This window comes from Ochotona princeps, chromosome 2 (assembly GCF_030435755.1).
Source record: "Ochotona princeps isolate mOchPri1 chromosome 2, mOchPri1.hap1, whole genome shotgun sequence".
NCBI lineage: Eukaryota > Metazoa > Chordata > Mammalia > Lagomorpha > Ochotonidae > Ochotona > Ochotona princeps.
Genome location: NC_080833.1, coordinates 85126965 through 85147002, shown reverse-complemented (window position 1 = coordinate 85147002; position 20038 = coordinate 85126965). Strand labels below are relative to the sequence as shown.

Here is a 20038-nt window from a genome sequence, read left to right as displayed (position 1 = left end):
GCCAGGAACCAGGAGCTTCTTCCAACCCACATGGGTGCAAGATCCCAAGGCTTTGGGCTACCTTCTACTGCTTTCCCATGCCGCAAGCATGGAGCCGGAAGGGAAGTAGAGCAGTTGGGACATGAACAGGTGCCCATTTGGGATCCCGGTGCATGTGAAGTGAGGACTTCAGATACTAGGCTATGGAGGCACGTCCTCAGTTCTATTTTCTGATAGGAGTAGTATAATGAATGGTGGTTTTGTGTCTGGGCAAAAAGCCTAGACCTGAAAATTGTATTTAACTTAGAAGTTCATTGGCAATACTTTGTACTTATACCAAAATAAAAGAGAGTAATGTTTTAGTGCTCCCAATAATAGAATGAAATGAAAACTATTCGGTAAGATATAGCCATTTTTCTTGAGCATTTTCTGGAATGCAAGTAGTAAAAATTCTGAACAGAGCTTTAAACTGCTTTAAAGAGTGTTGTGTTTTATATTAATTGAAAAAGTTCTTCCTCATATAGAAGATCACTATAAGAATGCCGATTATTTACCATATTTATAGTTTTTGTTTAGCCTCATACATGGAATGAAGAAAGAATAAGGCATTTTCTATTTTATAATCCATTTCCTACCTCCCCAAATCCTTCCTGTTGCATAGCTTGTTTGTTCCTTTTTAAAAAAGAATTATTTTTATTTTTGATTTGAAGGTAGGATGACAGAGAGAAGCAAGAAAGCTAGCGGTGTAATTCAGTCTAAATTCAAAGACTTGGGGCCTGGGTGAGGAAAGTAATGCTGGTATGAGTTTTGGGGTCTTGAAGCTAGAGAACCAGAGCTTGAACGGCTAAAGCTAGAAGAAGAATGAATGGGCGGCTCAAGGACAGTGGCTTCCCTCTTCCTCTGCCTGTTTGTTCTATTGATTATGTGAGATCCAGTCACATTGGTGAGAGGATCTTCTTCACTTAGTCTGTTGATTCAGATGTACAACTCATCCTGAAACAGTGTGACTCAGAAATAATGCTTTCTCAGCTCTCACAGCATCCCTAAGCCCAGTCATGTTGACACATACATTAACCGTTACATGTGCCCATGTTTGATTTTTGGTATTTAATTCATCCGTTATAGACGTTTCAGTTTCCTGGATCTGAGTTTTGGTGTCTGACAATAATTTGGCAAAATTCTCAAGCATTATTGTTTCAACGATGTCTTCTCTTTCTCAAATTGCTATTACACGAATGTTATACCTTTTGTAGCTGTCCCATAGTTCTTGAATACCCTGTTTTGGTGTTCTCTTAGTTTTTCAGTTAGTTATTTCTACTGAGATATTTTCTTTTTTTAAAAATTATTTTTAATTCATTAATTACATTGTATTATGTGACACAGTTTCATAGGTACTTGGATTCTCCCCACCCCTCCCTAAACCCTCCCACCATGGTGGATTCCTCCACCTTGTTGCATAACCACAGTTCAAGTTCAGTTGAGATTCCCCCATTGCAAGCATATACCAAACATAGAGTCCAGCATCTTATTGTCCAGTCAAGTTCAACAGCTTCTTAGGTATACCCTCTCTGGTGTGAAGACAGAGCCAGCAGAGTATCATCCCGATCAATTAAAAGCTCCAACATACCATCAGCAAAAATTTACATCATTATGGAATTAATTGACATAGTAATGAGTAACCCACATGAATAAAAGCACCAACAACACTTGTTGGCAAGGTTGTGGGGAAAAGGGAACCCTACTCCACTGCTGGTGGGGCTGCAGGCTGGTACAGCCTCTATGGAAATCAGTATGGAGAACATTCAAACAACTCAAATTCAACATACCGTATGATCCAGCAATAGCACTCCTAGGAATATATCCAGAACACTTGTTTTATGAATAACCAACATGCACTCCTATGTTCATAGCAGCACAGTCAGTAATTGCAAAAACATGGAAGCAGCCAAAATGCCCATCAGCAAAGGATTGGATAAGAAAGCTATGGTTCATCTACTCCATGGAATACTACTCAGCTATTAAAAAAAACAAAATGCAGTTCTTTGTGGCCAAATGGGCCAAACTGGAAACCATAATGCTAAGGGAAATGAGCCAATCCCAAAAGGTTAAATACCACATGTTTGCCTTAATTTAAGATGATATGATGTTATGTATAACATGTTATGTATGTATGTTATATGTTGTGTATAAACTAAAATTGAAATGTCAATGAGGTGGTCTACTGAGATATTTTCAAGCTCAGAGATTTTCTCGTATAAATTGGGAACACCCAGTCTATCAATAAGCCTTTTAAAGACATTATTTAAATTTCTTTTGCAGGGTTTTTTGGTTACTAACATTTCTTTTTTGGACCTTTGTTGGAATGTTCACATTACCTGTCTATGCATGCTGAGTACCTTTTACTAGCGCCTTTAGCATATTCATCACAGGTGTTTAACATTCCTAATGTGATAATTCCAACATCCTTGCCATGTCTGGGTCTGATGCAGGCTTTGATCCTTCATTTTATTTTTTAAGGGCTTATTTATTCCTTTATTTGAAAGAGTCACAGACAGAGGGACACACACACACACACACACACACACACACCCCTTCTGTCTGCTGGTTGGTTCACTCTCTAAATGGTCAATATGGCCGTGGCTGGGACAGGCTGAGGCCAGGAGCCAGGAGTTTCTTCTGAGTCTCCCACATGGGTGGACAGGGTCCAAGCACTTGGTGATGTTTCCTTATGTTTCCCAGGGTGCATTAGCTGAGAGCAGGATCAGAAGTAGAACAGCTGGTGCCTGTATGGGATACTGGAGTTGTAGGTGACGCCTTTACCCTCTATGCCACAATACCTTCCCACTTTGTCCCTTTAAACTGTATTCTATTTTTGCTGTTTAGTATGCTTTGTAATTTTTTTTTCCCGGATAGTTATACATTATGTACTGAGTGAAAGAAACTGCTGTAATATGGTGGTAAGGTGTCAAGGGAAGGAAGCATGCTGGGACTCTAGGAGCAGGTTTTGATAGTCTCTTAGGGTGCCTGTGTGAATATTTCAGCAGCTTCCTTTATTTTCCCCTACCCTGCTTTAAGTGAGCTGCAGCTAGTATTTTCCTTCCCCCAGTCCAGTTAAGCTCTGGTAAAACCTTGGTAGACTAGGTTCTGACTCAATCCTCATTTAAATAACTGCAAAATGATCATAGTTTCTCCATAGTTATAAAATGGTCATTTATTCCAGTGATTCTTTTTTTTTTTTTTATTGATTACATTGCGGTATGTGACACAGTTTTATATGCACTGGGATTCCCCCCCCCCCCTCCAACCCCCCCCCCCATGGTGGATTCCTCCACCTTGTTGCATTTCCACAGTTCAAGTTCAGTTGAGATTCTTTCATTGCAAGCATCTACCAAGCATAAAGTCCAGCATCTTATTGTCCAGATAAGTTCAACAGTTTCTTGGGGAGACCATCTCTGGTCTGAAGGTAGAGCTGACATTACATCAGTAACAATTTACGACGTTATGGAATTAGTTGACATGGTATTGAGTAACCAATACGTTAAAAGAGGAAAAAAAAAGAGAGTGCAAGTTCTGAACCACATCCTGTGACTTCTTCATTGACATTTCAATTTTAGTTTATATACAACCGGGTTCTATACACCTTAAAATGGCTATAGATTACTATTCAGCTGTCTCATGTCTATTTTAATTTTAGTATTTAGCATTTTAGAGCGTTGAAGCATGATTTTGCTGAACCTGGCTGTTTTTCGGGTTGTCTAACTCTATAACTCTAACAAGACATATGTCAACAATTTAGGTGCAGAACAGTTTTAGGAGGGGTGTGCAGAGAAATCTTCAATACGCCAGTAAGGAGTAACTAATCTTTGTGTCCCACCCAGTGAGTTATTAGTGTATCCCCGTTGGCTGTTTCCTGTATGATTCTAAGCTTTCCTTGTTGTTCTCTGTCTATTCTAGTTTGTTTGTTTGTTTGTTTGTTTGTTTTGAGGGGTTTCTGGAGCGATCCTGATGGTCATTACAAGAGAGGGTGGGTACCCAAGGTTGGAACCAGGCAAGGACCAGAGAAAGCTCCTCTCCCTAGTGCCGAAGGAAGTTTACTGTTCTTCTGTTTCTGTGGACCGCTCAGTGCTCCTGGTTGTTGTTCCGATGACCTTGGATCCTGCAAGGCAGGATTTGGGCTTCTTCCATCCCATGTGGTAGATCCAAATGGGGGTGGTTGACCTCAGAGTTCTTGGCCTCCGAAGGCACTCCATTTCCCCGTGGTCTCCTTGGCAGTTGGGATGTAGTCCTTCGTGCTCATACTGATAGTCCTTGGTGAGGATCTGGGAGTCTTCAGGGTTGGGATACAAGCCTCCTCCTGTCTGCCTGCTCCACTCTGGAGTTCCCCATTGCTCTATGCATATGACCTCCTGTTAAGAGGTTGTTAGGATTGCTCCTGATTCCCCCCATATGCCTTTGTAGTTTTACTATTGTCTAATGCTGTTTCGAGTTTGTGTGCGTTTCCAAAGGGTGGGCAGGGTCAAGGCATAGATGAAGTTGTAAAATGGTCATTTGTTCCAGTGATTCTAAGACTGCTTTTGCCTTTGACCAGATGTAGAAAGCTCCATTTCTATGGTTGAGCGAACTGCTTCTTGAACTCTTCCCATCCACAGCCTGTCCAAAGTGTAAACTAAATTTGCTGCCAGGCGACATGTCTCTGTCAACTACCTCCAGCCTTGTGGGATGCTGTGAATATGTGTGTGAAATGAGGTGGTTGATGTGGGATAGAAGAAGGTGAGACTGATGTGAAGTAGTTGCAGGAAAACGACTGGAGGAAGATTGCATGGACTGCCAAATGTGTCTCTTTTTTTTTTTTTTTAAAGATTTATTCATTTTATTACAGCCAGATATACACAGAGGAGGAGAGACAGAGAGGAAGATCTTCCGTCCGATGATTCACTCCCCAAGTGAGCCGCAATGGGCCGATGCGCGCAGATCCGAAGCCGGGAACCTGGAACCTCTTCTGGGTCTCCCACATGGGTGCAGTGTCCCAATGCATTGGGCCGTCCTCAACTGCTTTCCCAGGCCACAAGCAGGGAGCTGGATGGGAAGTGGAGCTGCCGGGATTAGAACTGGCGCCCGTATGGGATCCCGGGGTGTTCAAGGCGAGGACTTTAGCCGCTAGGCCACGCCGCCGGGCCCCAAATGTGTCTCTTAATCCAAAGGATCTGGGTTTCAAATAGTAGAAGTATTGTTTTTAGCAATTGGTTGTTACCTTCAAATTTTCAGTGTTGCTGGTTAGATTAAATATCCTGTGACCATAATTGGTCTCCTGGGAAGCAGGGAGGAGATTTGAAATCAGAGCTATATTCAGTGATTATATTTTAAGATAGCAGAAATATTTTCTCAAACTAGGATGAGATGGAGTAAATCTTTTGTTTTTGTTGGAATTATTTGTTATCTCTGAATCGAACTCATGAAAGCTATCATTTGTTATCTTCCTTGAGGCTTTGATTGTATCTTAATTTTATGTGAATAACTTTGGAAGCAGAGTTCTTGTCTCTTTTTCACTTCAGGATGTGGAAGCTTAAGTGACTTGCTGGAAGTCTCATAGTTGGTCATCAGTCACCAACTGAGACTCATACCCACATGAGACTTTATAAGCCACATTATTCTTTTCCTACACATTTTGAGAGTGATTAGCTGAATACTGACAAGCAGAACTAAAACTACTGTCCTTTGTTATGAAAACTTTTATATTTTGTCCTAATCATATCTGAAAATAATGTGTTTTTAATCTTTTTTTTTTTTTTTTTTGCAGATGACAACTTTTGGGTTTATACTTAGTGTCTTCACATTTTTGTTGCACGTGGCTTCTGTGTTTAATTATCCCAATGGAAAAGTAATGCAGTCATGTGGCGGGATGATTCCTGCACACGGACATAGTCCACAGTCTGGGGCCGCTCACCGCATTTCAGTGAGTCAGATGACATTCAGGCCGGGAGATCAGATTGAAGGTACCATGCTGTGATGAACTATTTATATTTTGTTTTACTCTTTTATTGGTAATTGACTCTTTATTATTATTGGATTTGGATGACTTCATTTAAGACTGTTGACCTGTTTTTATACTTTCCATCTTTGTCCAAATAATAGATAGGACCATGCATACCTATTCCTTACTCAGAAGTAGACTTTAAACTAAGCTTTATCATTGTATTTAAAAACTTTAAAATTTGCCGATTTTTTTTTTTATTTGAAAGGCAGGGAGAGAGAGACAAAAAGATGGACAGAGGAAGAGAGGAAAAGAGTGAGAGGGAGGGAGGCAGGGAGGTATAGTGAGTGAAAGAGAGAAAGAGTGAAAGAATGAATATCTCCCATCCTTTGGTTTATTGCCCAAATATCCACAATAGTTAGGGCTGGGGCCGGGGCTAAGTAAGACTAAGGGCAGGACCTAGGAGCTCAATCCAGGTCTTCTATGTGGACGATAGGGATACAGGTACTTGAACTTTCCCAGGTGTAACTTGAACCAGGCCCTCTGATATGGAATTTGGGCTTCATAAGTGATATCTTAATCACTGGGCAATAACTTCCACCAATTGATTTGTATTTATTAATGATACTACCAATAAAAGAAGAGAAAAATAAAGTTATTTATAATATAATACGTTTTTGTGCTTTTTGATATTCTGTAATCTTATGTTTCCCTGATTCTTTTGGGATAATGTAAGCTGTCTTTAAAAGTGTATCTGTGATAGCACTTTGAAAACTGCTTCCGGCAACTCTAGAAATGCAGCATATTAATAATTACTCTTGAGTAATAGAAAGGGTGTCTGGAAAAATGATTTTGCCTTTATCTATATGTTGTATATCTCTTACAGTTTCATACTGCATAGTAAGATATAAAGGCCCTGAGGAATTTGTAGTAAAAGAATAAATATTTGCTTCATCTAACGTTTTCCAGACTAAATATAACTTTCTGGATTCTGCTTTGACCATCACTCCCTACAGAGTGAATTTCCAGGAGAACACAGTTTATACCTTCTTTGTCCATTTGATGATTTTCCTCCCTGGAAGGAGTGTTGCATATGCATACCTGGTTGTACTGGGATGCGCCTCTTCCAAACATTCCTTTTTCTGGGAATTTACTATATTTTTAACCTGTTGTTTGTTTCTCAGTTACTTTGTCAGGGCCACCCTTTAAAGGCTTTCTCTTGGAAGCTCGTGATGCTGAGAATTTGAGTGGACCTCCTGTTGGCTCTTTTTCATTGAGTGATAATCATATATCACAACTTCTGACTTGTGAAGACATACAGGTTTGTGTTTAGTTTGAAATTGATTTGTTTCCGTTTCCTTGGGTCTTCTCATTTTGGGTTGGTGATTGCAAGCTGAATGATGGTAGCATCTCTGTGTTGCAGACAACTCAACAGATTAACATCTGAATAGATTAAGCTTTCCTTCTAGTTTTCCTACTTGCAACATATGTTTCTGTACAAGTATCCTAGAAAAAACAGGAAAGTGGCTTGAAGTGTTCTTAGTGTGTGACTTTTTTTTGTGACGTAATGACTCACTGTATTGATTTTTGAGGAGTTTTAATACTGAAGCTGGAGTTCTGGGGAGGTTTAATGTTTGTGCATTCATTCATTTTAGTAGGGACTGTACTGGGTGTGAAGGATCTGGTGAAGAACAAGAATTCCTCTAGCTGCTTGCAGAATCCCTGGTTTTTTGTGGACTTGGGAGAAATAGCACAAAAGTAGAATGTGTGGAACTAGGACAGACACTAAGTAGAAAGATGTGATAAGTTTGGTTTCAGCACATACAGGGTGGGTAGAAAGCATCGAAGAGAGTAACACCTTGGCTGGAGGGAGTTGAGAGAGCTTCTTTGGGGAGAGAATCTCCAAACTACAGTCAAAGAACTGTAGGAGTTTGCCAGGTGAATGAAAGTGGGAAACAAAATTGTTCAAAAGAAATTAGTAAAATATCATGGTGTGTATCTGAAGGCACAGTTTTTGTGTTTTCTTTGGACAAATTGTGTGTAGTTTATTTGTGTCTGTTAGTGGAAGGAGTATACATATTTAGTATAAATGGAATAATGAGCAGGTTCCCTGTACTCTTAATACACCCTGTATTTAGGACTCTTCATTTCTTAAATTTGTGATAATTTTAATTTTGTGATTAATTCAGTTGTTAATCTGTTGTCAAATAATCAGTATGTTCTTTCTGAGGGCCTGGGTCCTTGTTCTAAGGAAGAGTTTGCCATTATGCCATTATCATGCAGTGTTAAGATGATTTACAAAACGATAGCAGTTTCAGTCATGTGAAGTTCCTGAGAGATTGAATGGTAATTCTTCTCCAATGTTATTTCAGGGATCAGCTGTGAGTCATACAAGTTCATCCAAAAAAACCAAAGTTAACGTGTATTGGAATGCTCCAAGCAGCGCTCCAAATCACGTACAGTTTCTGTGAGTAGAAGAGTTTCTAACTCTCTAAAATAGCTGGCTGTATCATGTTCTATGCCTAATTTGGTGTTTGCTTCTACCAGAGAAGTTTGTGAAAGTAACGATACCAGCATACTGGTGTAAGAAACTGTTTAACTCTTTTTCTTCTTTGTTTTTCATTCTTCATTCACCAGAATATACACAACACAAAGCACAAGACTTAGTACCCTAGTGGGCACAAACAAATAATAGTTGGGTGAATAAAGTATTGTGTCACGTTCGTGCTGGCAAGAAACAGCAGTTAATGCTTGACTGTGTCTGATGCATCAAGGAATTCTTTTTAAAGATTGCTGCTGCTTTAGTATAAGAATATAAAAACAGTTCTGAAATTTAGATGGCATTTTTTTGCAGTGTTCCAATTTACAGATTGTTAGGAAAGCATGCCCCTGTATGCCTCTCAGACATATGAAATTGAGAAGAATCAAAATAGCAGTTCTTCCTTAATCTTATAAACAAGAGGAACTGGAATGTCACAAAGCTATGTATGGAAGGAGTGTGTTATAGGTTCCTCAATTGTGTTATAGATGCATGAGGGATCTTAAAAATTCATGCAAAGTGTCACTAATGAAATACCCATCTGTTAAAATTATTTTTCACCAAATTAATTTAACTTCCTGAAGTACCCTTGTCCTTTTTCAAAAGAAAAATTGCTATCCTAAAATGTCACTCAGTGTGTACACAGATCCCCGGCACCTCATAATACAGTTTTGCACCTGTGTGTCACGTGGAATGGGAAGGGTGATATAACCTCAGTCTGAGTTGGTGCTTGCTTAGTGTAACCTCTGTAGGTTGTTACTGTAACTGCGTGCTACATATGCCCTCTGAAAGAATTTGAAAAGCACATTGTGAAATGAATGCTAGTAGCTTCTTTATACATGAATGTGCAGAAATCTGTGCAGTTAGTCCCAGTTTAGTCACATGGCTGATGTGAGTATGTCTACAGAGCAGATAAATAAGAAGAGATAGAAAGAGAGGGCATTGAAATTTCATCTGGTGATGGGGTAGAAGAGAATCATTAAGATGACAAACAACATAAGTGTGGTAAGTACTACCGTGTACTCCCCATACATTTCCTCTTTGTGTCATTAAAGGTTTGATTTTGTTATGATGGGCCATAATCAGGGTTGTTTCTATCTTTTGGTACTGTATTTCAGAGCCACAGTTGTTGAGAAATATAAAATCTACTGGGTGAAGATACCTAGTCCTGTAATTTCGCAACCAAATGCACTTCCGTTTACGACACCTGAAGCTACAATAGCATCTTTGCCAACAATATCTCCAGTCTCTCATTTAACCAAATCTGTAAGTCGCATTTTCATAACTTTTCCAAGTGAGGCATCAAACAACAGCATCCAAGTTATGGCTTTATGCTTGGCAAAGAGAATAGAGGTGTAAGGTTGAGATAGCAAATTCTTGTGTTCTCTGTAGGATCTGAAGGAAGGCTTCACCGCAACATTCTGAATTTTTATTTAGAATAAAGACAATTTAGGTCCTTGCAAGTCTAAAGTGTGCTTAAGACATTCCCGTAGAGACTGTGCTAGTTGTGAGTTTGTTTTCCTTTGAAAAAAGATCTGAGGAGACAGCTTGCTTTACCTTCCCGTTTTCCTCCCTGTCCCCCTGCCTCCTTTTCTTTCTTTCCCACAACCAAATGTCACACTTGCAGAGGGAACTTAAGCTAAAGTTAGCCATAATTTGGAGATTATTGTTGAAATGTTCTTAGATCTTATTTCATTAAGTCCAAAAGATACTGGGGAATTCTAGGTGCTGAACCATGGAGAATCTCTTGCCAGTTTATCAGGTAGAATTCCAATTGGGCCCTTTGGTTCAATTATGACTGAAGAGAAAATCTTGAAAAGGGCAATGCCTACTAGAAGTCTTTAAAAAAGCTAGTTTTACTGAAGTTCTGATAAATTAGACTTATTTAGCAGTGGGTATAATGAAAATGTATTGAGCCATGTAGTCATAATTGGAGGGACAAACTTAGACCTGAATCCTGATTTCGCTGCTGTCTGTCTTTGGACAGATCACTTGGCTTTCAAAGTCTCATTTTCTTAAATGAGATGCAATATCAAGCTCTTTGATGAGAATTAGACAAAATAATAGATGTAAGTTTTCTAAACGAGCCTTGCACTTAATGGATGTTCATTGTACATTACTTATTTTTTTCTTCTTTCTTACTCATTTATACCTGTTTTTTTTTTTTTTTGTTCTTAGTCTAGACCAAGTAAGGAATTTTTTTAAAAGTTTTATTTTGTTTTTATTTGAAATGCAGAGTTTTACACGGAGAGGTAAAGACACAGAGAAAAAGAGAGCAAGAGAGAGGTCTTCCACCTGCTGGCTCATTCCTCAAATGGCTGCAATGACTGGGGCTGTGCCAGGCTGAAGCCAGGAACCCAGAGCTTCTTTTCGATCTCCCATATAAGTCCATGGACCCAAGCATTTGTGCTGTTTTCCACTTCTTTCCCCCAGCACATTAGCAGGGAGTTCGATCAGAAGTGGAGCAGCCAGGGCTTGAACTAGCGCCCATACGTGGTGTCTGCATTGCAGGTGGCAGCTTAACTTTTTGTTCCACAGCTCTGGCCTCTACATGAAGTTTTAAACCTATGTAATTTTTAATTTTGTCTTCTACATTTTGTAAGATACGTATGGATACTATGTTTGATTACATTATTTTAAATGCTGCAGTTTTGTTTCACCATATAATCAGTCCCAGTGATAATGCACCTTTTTAGATTTTTTAAAAAATTTCATTTACTTTTTATTATTATTATTTTTATTATTATTTTCCGTGATATGGGTTTCAGTAGGTGTAGGGATTCTTTCCTCCACTTCCTCTCTTCCCATTCCTCCTCCCCCCTCACTGTTTCCTCCTCCATATTATTACAATAATATAGTCCATCGGTTAAGTCTTAATACCTATTTGTTTAAAAAATTCTTTAGAGAAATAAGTAATCAGTTTGTACCTCAGCTTCCCTGTTGATATCTGTGGACAATATTGTGTGTCCTTCTATCTAATCACATAAAAACTATTGGCTATTGCTGGGGATTTTATTGTGTTTCTCTGCCAGGTTTATAACTTCTGATTATAGGGAGGTCTATTCAGAATCATGGTATTATGACAATTTTAGTGCTGGAAGAAAACTCAAGGTCTATTAAGTGCACTTCCATTTTCCTCTACTGAAGATATGGGAACTCTGGTTTTTGGCCACCTGAATGCAGTGATAAAGAGAGCGGAGCCCAAAGTCCACGGCTCCTGATTCCTGGTAGCTTGTTTTCTTCACTCTGTGATGATTTGCCTTCAGGTTTTCATTGTATCTAGTTCCATGAAGTTAATGTGCAGCTCTCTCTTGAAAAGCACAGTCACAGCCCATTGGAACAAGTTCTGTTCATTTATGTGGCCAACATGCAGAGCTGATGTTTTCCAAGAGTTTTGCTATTACCTACCACTCCGCAGAGCTCTGGGTTAAAGTACATTGCTGCTTGTTTCTACCTTACTAAACTACTGCTGTGATTCAGAATAAGGGTAAATGTCGGGGTAGTTTTTTTTTTTTTTCATATATTCTTTAATTACCAAACCTAAATTCTGGAAGTAGAGTCAAATATAAGCTTGCCAAGAGTTGGTTTATTAGCCTTTTAAAATTCCATCCCTGAAGAATAGAGGATATTTGTTAGGCAAGAATACCAACATGGATTTAAATATTCCCTAGGAATTGTCTCAAAATTAATCAGAAACTGAGGTTAGTGTTAACCCAACGGGTGAGATTCTGATTGAGACACCCTTGTGCCATATGGGAATACCAGGGTTTAATACCTCGCTCTAGTGCCTGAATCCATCTTCCTGGAAATGCACTCTGTGAGGTAGCAATGATGGCTAAACTACCTGAATTCCTGCTACCCTCTTGACAGACCCAAATTGTGTTCCCAGCTCCCAGTTTTGGCTTTAACCGGCCAAAGTCATCATATGTATTTGGGGAGTAAGCAAACAGTTATGAACTCTCTTGTCTCTAAATAAGTTAGAAAAACACCAGAAACTTGGCTCCAGAACCTTCATAATATGAGATATTTTGTGTATTAAGGAAATTTTGAGGCTCTCACACCGTAGCAGGCCAACTACTGCTGTGTTTCAAAATTTTAATTAACATTAATGAAATTTAAAAGTTCACAACCTAACTACTGCTTTGAACATTTCTAATTTGGGGAGTTTCTTTTGTTGCTTTGTTTGAATTCTTATTAGGAAGAAGTATTCATTCTCTTCCAAACTTGTATTTGAAGGTAGTGTTCTGTCTTTGACAATGAACCACTTGTTTGGTAATTATGATTTTTTTCCCTGTCATTTTTCTAGTTCAATGCTTCAGATTGTGGGAAAAAGAAGTTCTGTATCAGGAGTCCTTTCAACTGTGACCCAGAGAAGGAGCATGCTTGTATGTTCTTGTCGTTCACAAGAGAGGACCAGTCGGTGTTGGTTGAAATGAGCGGTCCCAGTAAAGGCTATTTATCCTTTGCATTTTCTCATGACCGATGGATGGTTGGTATCTCTCACTTACGTAAGAGGCAATGAAAGAAAATCACGGGAATGGGCTCTAATCCACAGTAGATTAGCTGTTTATCCAGAGTCAAATGACCATACTCAGGGGTGTATTCGTAAAGGAGAAATTCACTTTGAACAGATTATAAGCTAAATAATTTTGAATGTTTCATCAGTTTAATAGTAGGACAATTAAAAGTCAGGAAAATCATTTTACTTACAGTAGATTTGCGATATTATATGTGTACATTTCTGTGATAAAACAGGAATCTCAGTTTAAACAAAAGTTGCTCTATATAAAATGTTATTTGTACTGCTTCTCTAACCACAATTGTTTATTTAAACGCCATATGTTTCTCCTTTTGGTAGTCACTAGAACATTTCCCAAACAGAATTAAACCCACCTGTCCAGGTAAAGTACATTGATTATCAGCAGGCTCCTTCATCAACTCTGCAGGAGGCACTTAAGTTTGTTCTTGCTCTCTCTGCATGATATTGAATAGACCCATTGGTTCTGTCAGTGGCTGCTTTGTGCCACAGTGTAGAAGGTTGTAGGCATCCTGCTTCCTCAAGGAAAAGAGTGTTGTGGCTAGGATGTAAATGCATCTGTTTAGGCAGGCTTGACAGTGGGAGCCAGGAAGACCATGCTTTGAGGAAGTGCCTTATTTCCACATTCGCAAATGCAAGAAGTCGTTTCTAGAGAGATTTTTTTTTTTCCCTGTCAGCATTTAAACCTAATGCTCTTTAAGGAATCATGTTCTGAAAAAAGAAAAGGAACTCTGAGATGCCTGTGGTAGAACTAGGGTTTTCCTTGAAATTGTACTTGGATCATATTGGTCCTAGTGCACTGATTTTGAGTGTCATGGGAAGCCAGGTATAACTTTTTTATGGGGAATGGCATGTGACCTGTATCTTTTGCCATAGCCCTGGAATATGTGTGCTGTTATCTTTCATTAAAAAAAGATATGCGTTAAATCTGTGATACACAAAATATATTATGTACTTTAAAAAAAGCAGATCATGGTATTGAAGCAAGTTCAAGGAAAAAATGTCTATTATAAAAAATTATACATGGGTTTCAATTTTAAAAAAATATGTGTTTATTTGAAAGGCAGAATTAGAGAGAGAAGCAGGCACAGAAAGAGAGAGAAGTTTTCCATCTGCTAGTTAACTTCCCAAATGGCTATAATGGCTGGGGCTGGATTGGGCCAAAGCTAGGAGCCTGGAACTGCATGTAGGTCTCCAAAGTGTGTGCAGGAGCCCAGAGACTTGGATTGTTCTTTGGTGCTTTCCAGGCACATTAGCCAGGAGCTGGACTGGAAGTGCAGTAGATGGGACTTGAATGAACGCTCTGCCACATAATGCCAGCTCCTCAAATTTTCTTTGCCAATATAATTTTCTTTTGATTTATTATTTCATGAATCTTTAAAAAATTCTCTCACATAAAACATTTTGAACTGATCCCTTTCAACAAGGCTTATATGGGAAATTTTATGCTTTTATGGGAAATAAGGATCCTGCAATTGATTACAAATATTTTTCATTCTTCCATTTTGTAATTGCTCTCAGCCATCTAGCATATTCTTTTGGGCCTTTTCAGCGCCAGCAAAAATCAACCAACTTTGGTGTATGAGGTGGATAATGTGGCTGGCTTAAAAATAAAATATGACTTGGACCCAGCACGATTGCCTAGTGGCTAAATTTTCCCCTTACATGCACTGGAATCCCATATGAGTGCTGGTTTGTTTCCTGACTACTTTGCTTCCCATCCAGCTTCCTGCTTGTGGCCTGGGAAGGCAGGCAAGGCTAGCCCAAAGCCTTGGGACCCTGTACCCATGTGGGAGACCTGGAAGAAAATCATGGTTCCTGGCTTCAGATTGGCTCAGCTCCAGCTGTTGTGGCAAACTGGGGAGTGAACCAGTAGATGGATGGAAGATCTTTCTCTCTGTCCCTCCTTCTCTCTGTACATCTTCTTTTCCATTAAAAATAAGTAAATCCTAAAAAAAAAAGGACTTAAAAATAAACAAAAGATAGCTCTGACGCTTGTTGTGTGACCCGATAAATGGACCACAAAAGACATTTGGAATTTTATTCTAAAGAGAGTTGACAATGATGGCTTTATTGAGTAAACTAAAGGGTTCAGCAGGTTCTTCTCTTACTTACTGCATACTACAGTCAACAAAAATTATATTCTAGTCATTTTTATCTTCTAAGTTCATGCTGTAGTATACCAAAACATTTTCTTTTGCTGTCCACACAAAGTCTGAATTAGGGGAAAGACAATACCACTGCTCTAAATATCGTGATGAGTGTTCTACAGGTAGACCAATTATATTTGTTCTAAATTGTAACCATAGATGGCATAAAAGCATTTATCTCTAATTCAAGATGTATTTATCCCACTTGGAAAACTTATTTGTTTCTAGGATAGCATTAATCAAAAATGCTTATGAAAAGACTTAATTATGCAGGTGCAGTTGATTTACAGTGCAATCCTGTTAATGATTAAAGTCATCTGTACACCTGTTTGCTTAAATTGTTGGAGAATGAGTAAGTATCTTAAAATGTATTTTTAAGTGGTGTTTCTATTTTTGGTCATTACTTTTAAACTTTTGGGCACTTTTATGCTGTTTTATTTTTTTGGAGTGTATAACAAATTTAAATACAAAAGAGATCTGATGTTCTGACTACTGATTAGGTAACCTAACATGGCTTTTTCCCATTTAACTTATAAATTAATTACATGATTTATTTTGGTATTAGATTTCATCACTAAAATTTATTAGAAGTATAGTTTTCATATTTCTCTAACACAGGCTTGTCAATATCATAATTCTAATTGAATTTCCAAGTACTCATGCCTTCCATAAGTAATATATATTTTATCAACCAATATAAGAGAACTTTAAGTAATTATTGGCATAATGGAAATAAAGCATAACAATTAAAAATACAAACTTTATTTATCAACACAAATTTTATCCAATTCAAGACAGTTCTGTTAGTAAGGACAGTAGCCATTTAATCCATCCCTAGAGAACTGGAGGTCCTGGGAGTGTGTCAGTGCAGTCAATCTTTTTGGCATTATCAGATGAAGAAAGCCTGGCACCCTTTAAAGAATTTTTTTAAGGCTAGGAAACAAAAAGATGCTTGAAGGAGCCAAATCAAGACTGTGAGGTGAATTCCTAAAAGATTTCTCATCAGAAATCTCTAGAAAAATTGCCTTAGTTGGATGAGAACCAGCAGGAGCATTATCCTGGTGGAGAAAGACTTTCTGGTGCAGCTTTCGTGAGCGCTGTTCTGCTAAAGCCTTGGCTTTCCCGAAACATTCTCCTAATAGCCATATATAACTGTTTTCTGTTCTTCTGAAAGTCAACAAGCAAAAGGCTTTGAGCATTTCCCAAATTGTTGGCATTACCTTTGCTCTTTGGTAGACTTCTGCTCTGACTGGAACCCCCTGTGAAATTTACGTACGAGAAAGTGACCTGTAATCCTACATCTACCGCAGTATAATCTATACTAGCGAAGACATGGAAACAACTTAGATGTCTGTTGAAAAAGGAATGGATAGAAACTGAGAAATTGCTTTTCTCTATAATATTATAATTGTGTAGTCCTTCAAAAACAGTCATAAGTCCATCATTCCACTATTTAAATGTATCCTGACATTGTTTGATTCCTTCTAACACTACCTGCCCGAAAATATTGTCAGATCCCACGGGTTGAGGGATTAGCCACCAACAGATGCCCTCCAACTGCAAAATTTATCATCCTTAGTCCCAGGTGGTTTTCCCTCTGCTTCTGGGTATAAACTAGGGTTCCCACATCCTCACCTCTGGTTCCAGTAATTTGTTGTAATGGCACACAGTACTCAGGGAAGCCCATTTACTTTCATGGTGAAGGAAATGATTAAGGAAGCAGATGAAGAGATGTGTAGGGTAAGTTATGGGAGAGAAGACAAGGAGTTCCCACACTGTCTGTGTAGGCACTGTCCTCCAGGAACCCCCATATGTTCAGCTACCAGGATGCTTTCCAAACCATGTTTTGGTTTATTTGGAGGTTTCCTATAGGCATAACTGATTCATTTACTGGCCTTTGCTGGTAAGCTTCAGACCCTCTCTGTTCTCTGAAGATTGTGGGATAAACTTTCTGGTCCTTGAATCCTGAGGGTAGTTAGTGTTGGCCAGTGATCAGTTGCTTTATAAGCAAACAAAAAGATGAATCACTTTGAAGAAGCCAAGATTTTAAGAGTTGTATACCAGGAAATGGGGATGAAGACCAAGCTTACATTTTACAATGTTGGGCCTGCGCTCCATAAATTTGCTCCATTCATAATCTCTCCATGACCAAAATCTAAGATATTCAATATTTATCTCTTGTGGAATCCAGTGTGATTTCTACCTGCTCCTTGTTTCATCTGAATGGGTGTTCCTAGATGACACAAATCAACACCTGTAAACTGAACTTATGACAACTGCTAATGCCTCTTTGCACTTTTCATTCTTGTTAATCAACAATAATATTGAAAACAGCACTCTGGTTAATCGTTTGATTCTTGTCTGGTACTGTCCTAGCCAACTTGTGCAACATTTGTTATTGCTCTCATCATTTTCCCTGGTAACTCAGAGAAATTTTTATTGTGACTTGGATTCTTCCCTATCACTTATTTAGGTTCTTCTAACTCCTACTTCAATTTTTTAAAGGCTTCATGTATATAAAAAATGAAAAGAGCAGTACAATGAGCACTCATCAGTCTTTTATCTTGATTTGCCACTTTTCCTCTGTGTATCTATTTCTATCTCAATTGATTTATGTCATAGAGATAAACATTTTCCCCTGAACTATTTGGAAGTAAGTTTTGTTGTAGATATTATGACATTTCATCCCTCAAGTTTTCAGAACGTATCTCCTAAGAATCCTGACATTCTCCTGTAATTATATGGTATCTTTATCAGGTTGAGATAGAGTAACAGATGTAATAATTTTATGTAATATCCAGGCTGAACTCTGATTGCTCCAGTTGTCACAGTGAAGACCTTTAGAGCCATTATTAAAGGAAAATGTGTAATCTTTTTTTTTTTTAAGATTTATTTTTATTACGAAGTCAGATATACAGAGGAGGAGAGACAGAGAGGAAGATCTTCCATCCGATGTTTCACTCCCCAGGTGAGCCGCAACGGGCCGGTGTGCGCCGATCCAATGCCGGGAACCAGGAACCTCTTTCGAGTCTCCCACGCGGGTGCAGGGTCCCAATGCATTGGGCCGTCATAACATCCAGTTACTATTCAGTAATAATGTCTTTCTGTTCTCCTTTTCTATAGAATAGTTACCCTTTTTCTATTTTTTTTTTAATTTCAGGAAGGTTATTTTGTAGAATGTTTGGAAATTTATGTGATAGATTCATGTTAAAAATTTTTGCACGAATATTATATATGCAGTGTTGTTTCCACATCAGTGCATCCAACCAAAAAGTGCATAATATCTAGTCTTCCCATTGTTGATGCTGCAATGTTTCATCACTGTGTCTGTCAGACCTCTCCATTGAGGCTATTCTATTTTTTGCAATTAATCAGAATGTGTGGGCTGATAGTTTGAGCATCATCTCACTAGTCTGTTTCCTAGTAACCCATTCCCTAATGATTTTAGCATTTACTGATATTCTTTTTTTGAATTGGTAATTAGATTAGTAGTTTTATGATACAAAATTTCCAGGTATTTCTTAGCTGAAATTCTTCTAAAAAGGGGAGCTTCCTTTTCTTTGTACTTCTCGTCTTTTTGGATCATTCCTGGGGCCTGATGGAGCCCTTTTGCCCACCATGTTGTGTCCTTCTTTTGGATGGCTATATTTACCTATATGTTTTCAATGGGAAGCTCTTCAAACTGAGTCTGTGGTTTTTTTTTTTTTTTTAAAGATTTTTTATTATTATTAGAAAGCCGGATATACAGAGAGGAGGAGAGACAGAGAGGAAGATCTTCCATCCGATGTTTCACTCCCCAAGTGAGCCGCAACGGGCCGGTGCGCGCCAATCTGATGCCGGGACCAGGAAGCTCTTCCGGGTCTCCCATGCGGGTGCAGGGTCCCAAAGCTTTGGGCCGTCCTCGACTGCTTTCCCAGGCCACAAGCAGGGAGCTGGATGGGAAGTGGAGCTGCCGGGATTAGAACTGGTGCCCATATGGGATCCTGGGGCTTTCAAGGCGAGGACTTTTAGCCGCTAGGCCACGCCGCCGGGCCCGGTTTTTTTTATTTTTATATCTCTTAATAATCAATGTTGACAATGTCTTTTTTGTTCATATGTTCAAACATTCCATTGTTTTTCAAAGGAACTTTCTTTTCCTTTAGTAAGAACAGTGTTTAGATGTCAAGTTTCCATTTTAGTTGCTATTCCTCATATGTACATTGTTAGATGTCTCAGGTCCTTTTGAGCTTGTCTTTGAGACCTCTGTCTCTCCCTGGTACATTGTCACTGCTTCTAACTTGACTTGGACCTTTATTGTGTCCTGTTGCACTGTTTCAGTCAGTCTTCATTGGTCTTCATATCTATGTAATTTCTTCTGTCCGTGTCATCCTTAATACCAAATTTGGCATTCTTTTTCCAAACCAAAACGGAGAACCTATGGAAATCTGCTCTCCCAAACTTTTGGTGAGCGTTTAGTAATTATGGGAAAATAATTTTTTAAAGTATAACTTTCAATCTCTTCAAAGTCTTAGGAATAGTCATTGGAATTTCCAGCCTTAGAACCCCTTCGTGTATCTTGTTTTATGAATTAATTCCTTTTTTTGGATTTATATTTGAAAGTCAGAATTATAAAGAGAGAGAATGACACAGAGAGTGCGAGAATTTCCATCACCGGTTCATTCCTCAGATGGCTGCAATAGCCAGAGCTGGGCCAGGCTGAAGCCAGGAGCCAGGATCCTCTTCTAGATCTTTTGTGTGAATAGCAGGGGCCCAAACACTTGGATCATTTTCTACTGCCTTTCCCAGGCAATTAGCAGGGAGCTGATCAGAAGTGGAGCATCTGGGACAGACAGCAGTGCCCATTTGGGATGCTGGTGTCACAG

The 20038-nt window shown here is 38.8% G+C and overlaps 1 protein-coding gene across 3 annotated transcripts in view; it reads left to right on the top strand.

Annotated features, from left to right (window-relative positions):
• The window catches only part of FRRS1 (ferric chelate reductase 1), a 50074-nt gene that overhangs the window by 7360 nt on the left and 22676 nt on the right, over nucleotides 1–20038 (top strand). For all 3 annotated transcript variants that reach the window (XM_058659513.1, XM_058659498.1, XM_058659506.1), the window contains 5 exons: nucleotides 5777–5972; nucleotides 7135–7271; nucleotides 8323–8417; nucleotides 9608–9755; nucleotides 12796–12978. In XM_058659513.1, coding sequence (XP_058515496.1) covers nucleotides 5777–5972; nucleotides 7135–7271; nucleotides 8323–8417; nucleotides 9608–9755; nucleotides 12796–12978 — 759 coding nt within the window. The remainder of the gene's footprint in view (nucleotides 1–5776; nucleotides 5973–7134; nucleotides 7272–8322; nucleotides 8418–9607; nucleotides 9756–12795; nucleotides 12979–20038) is intronic.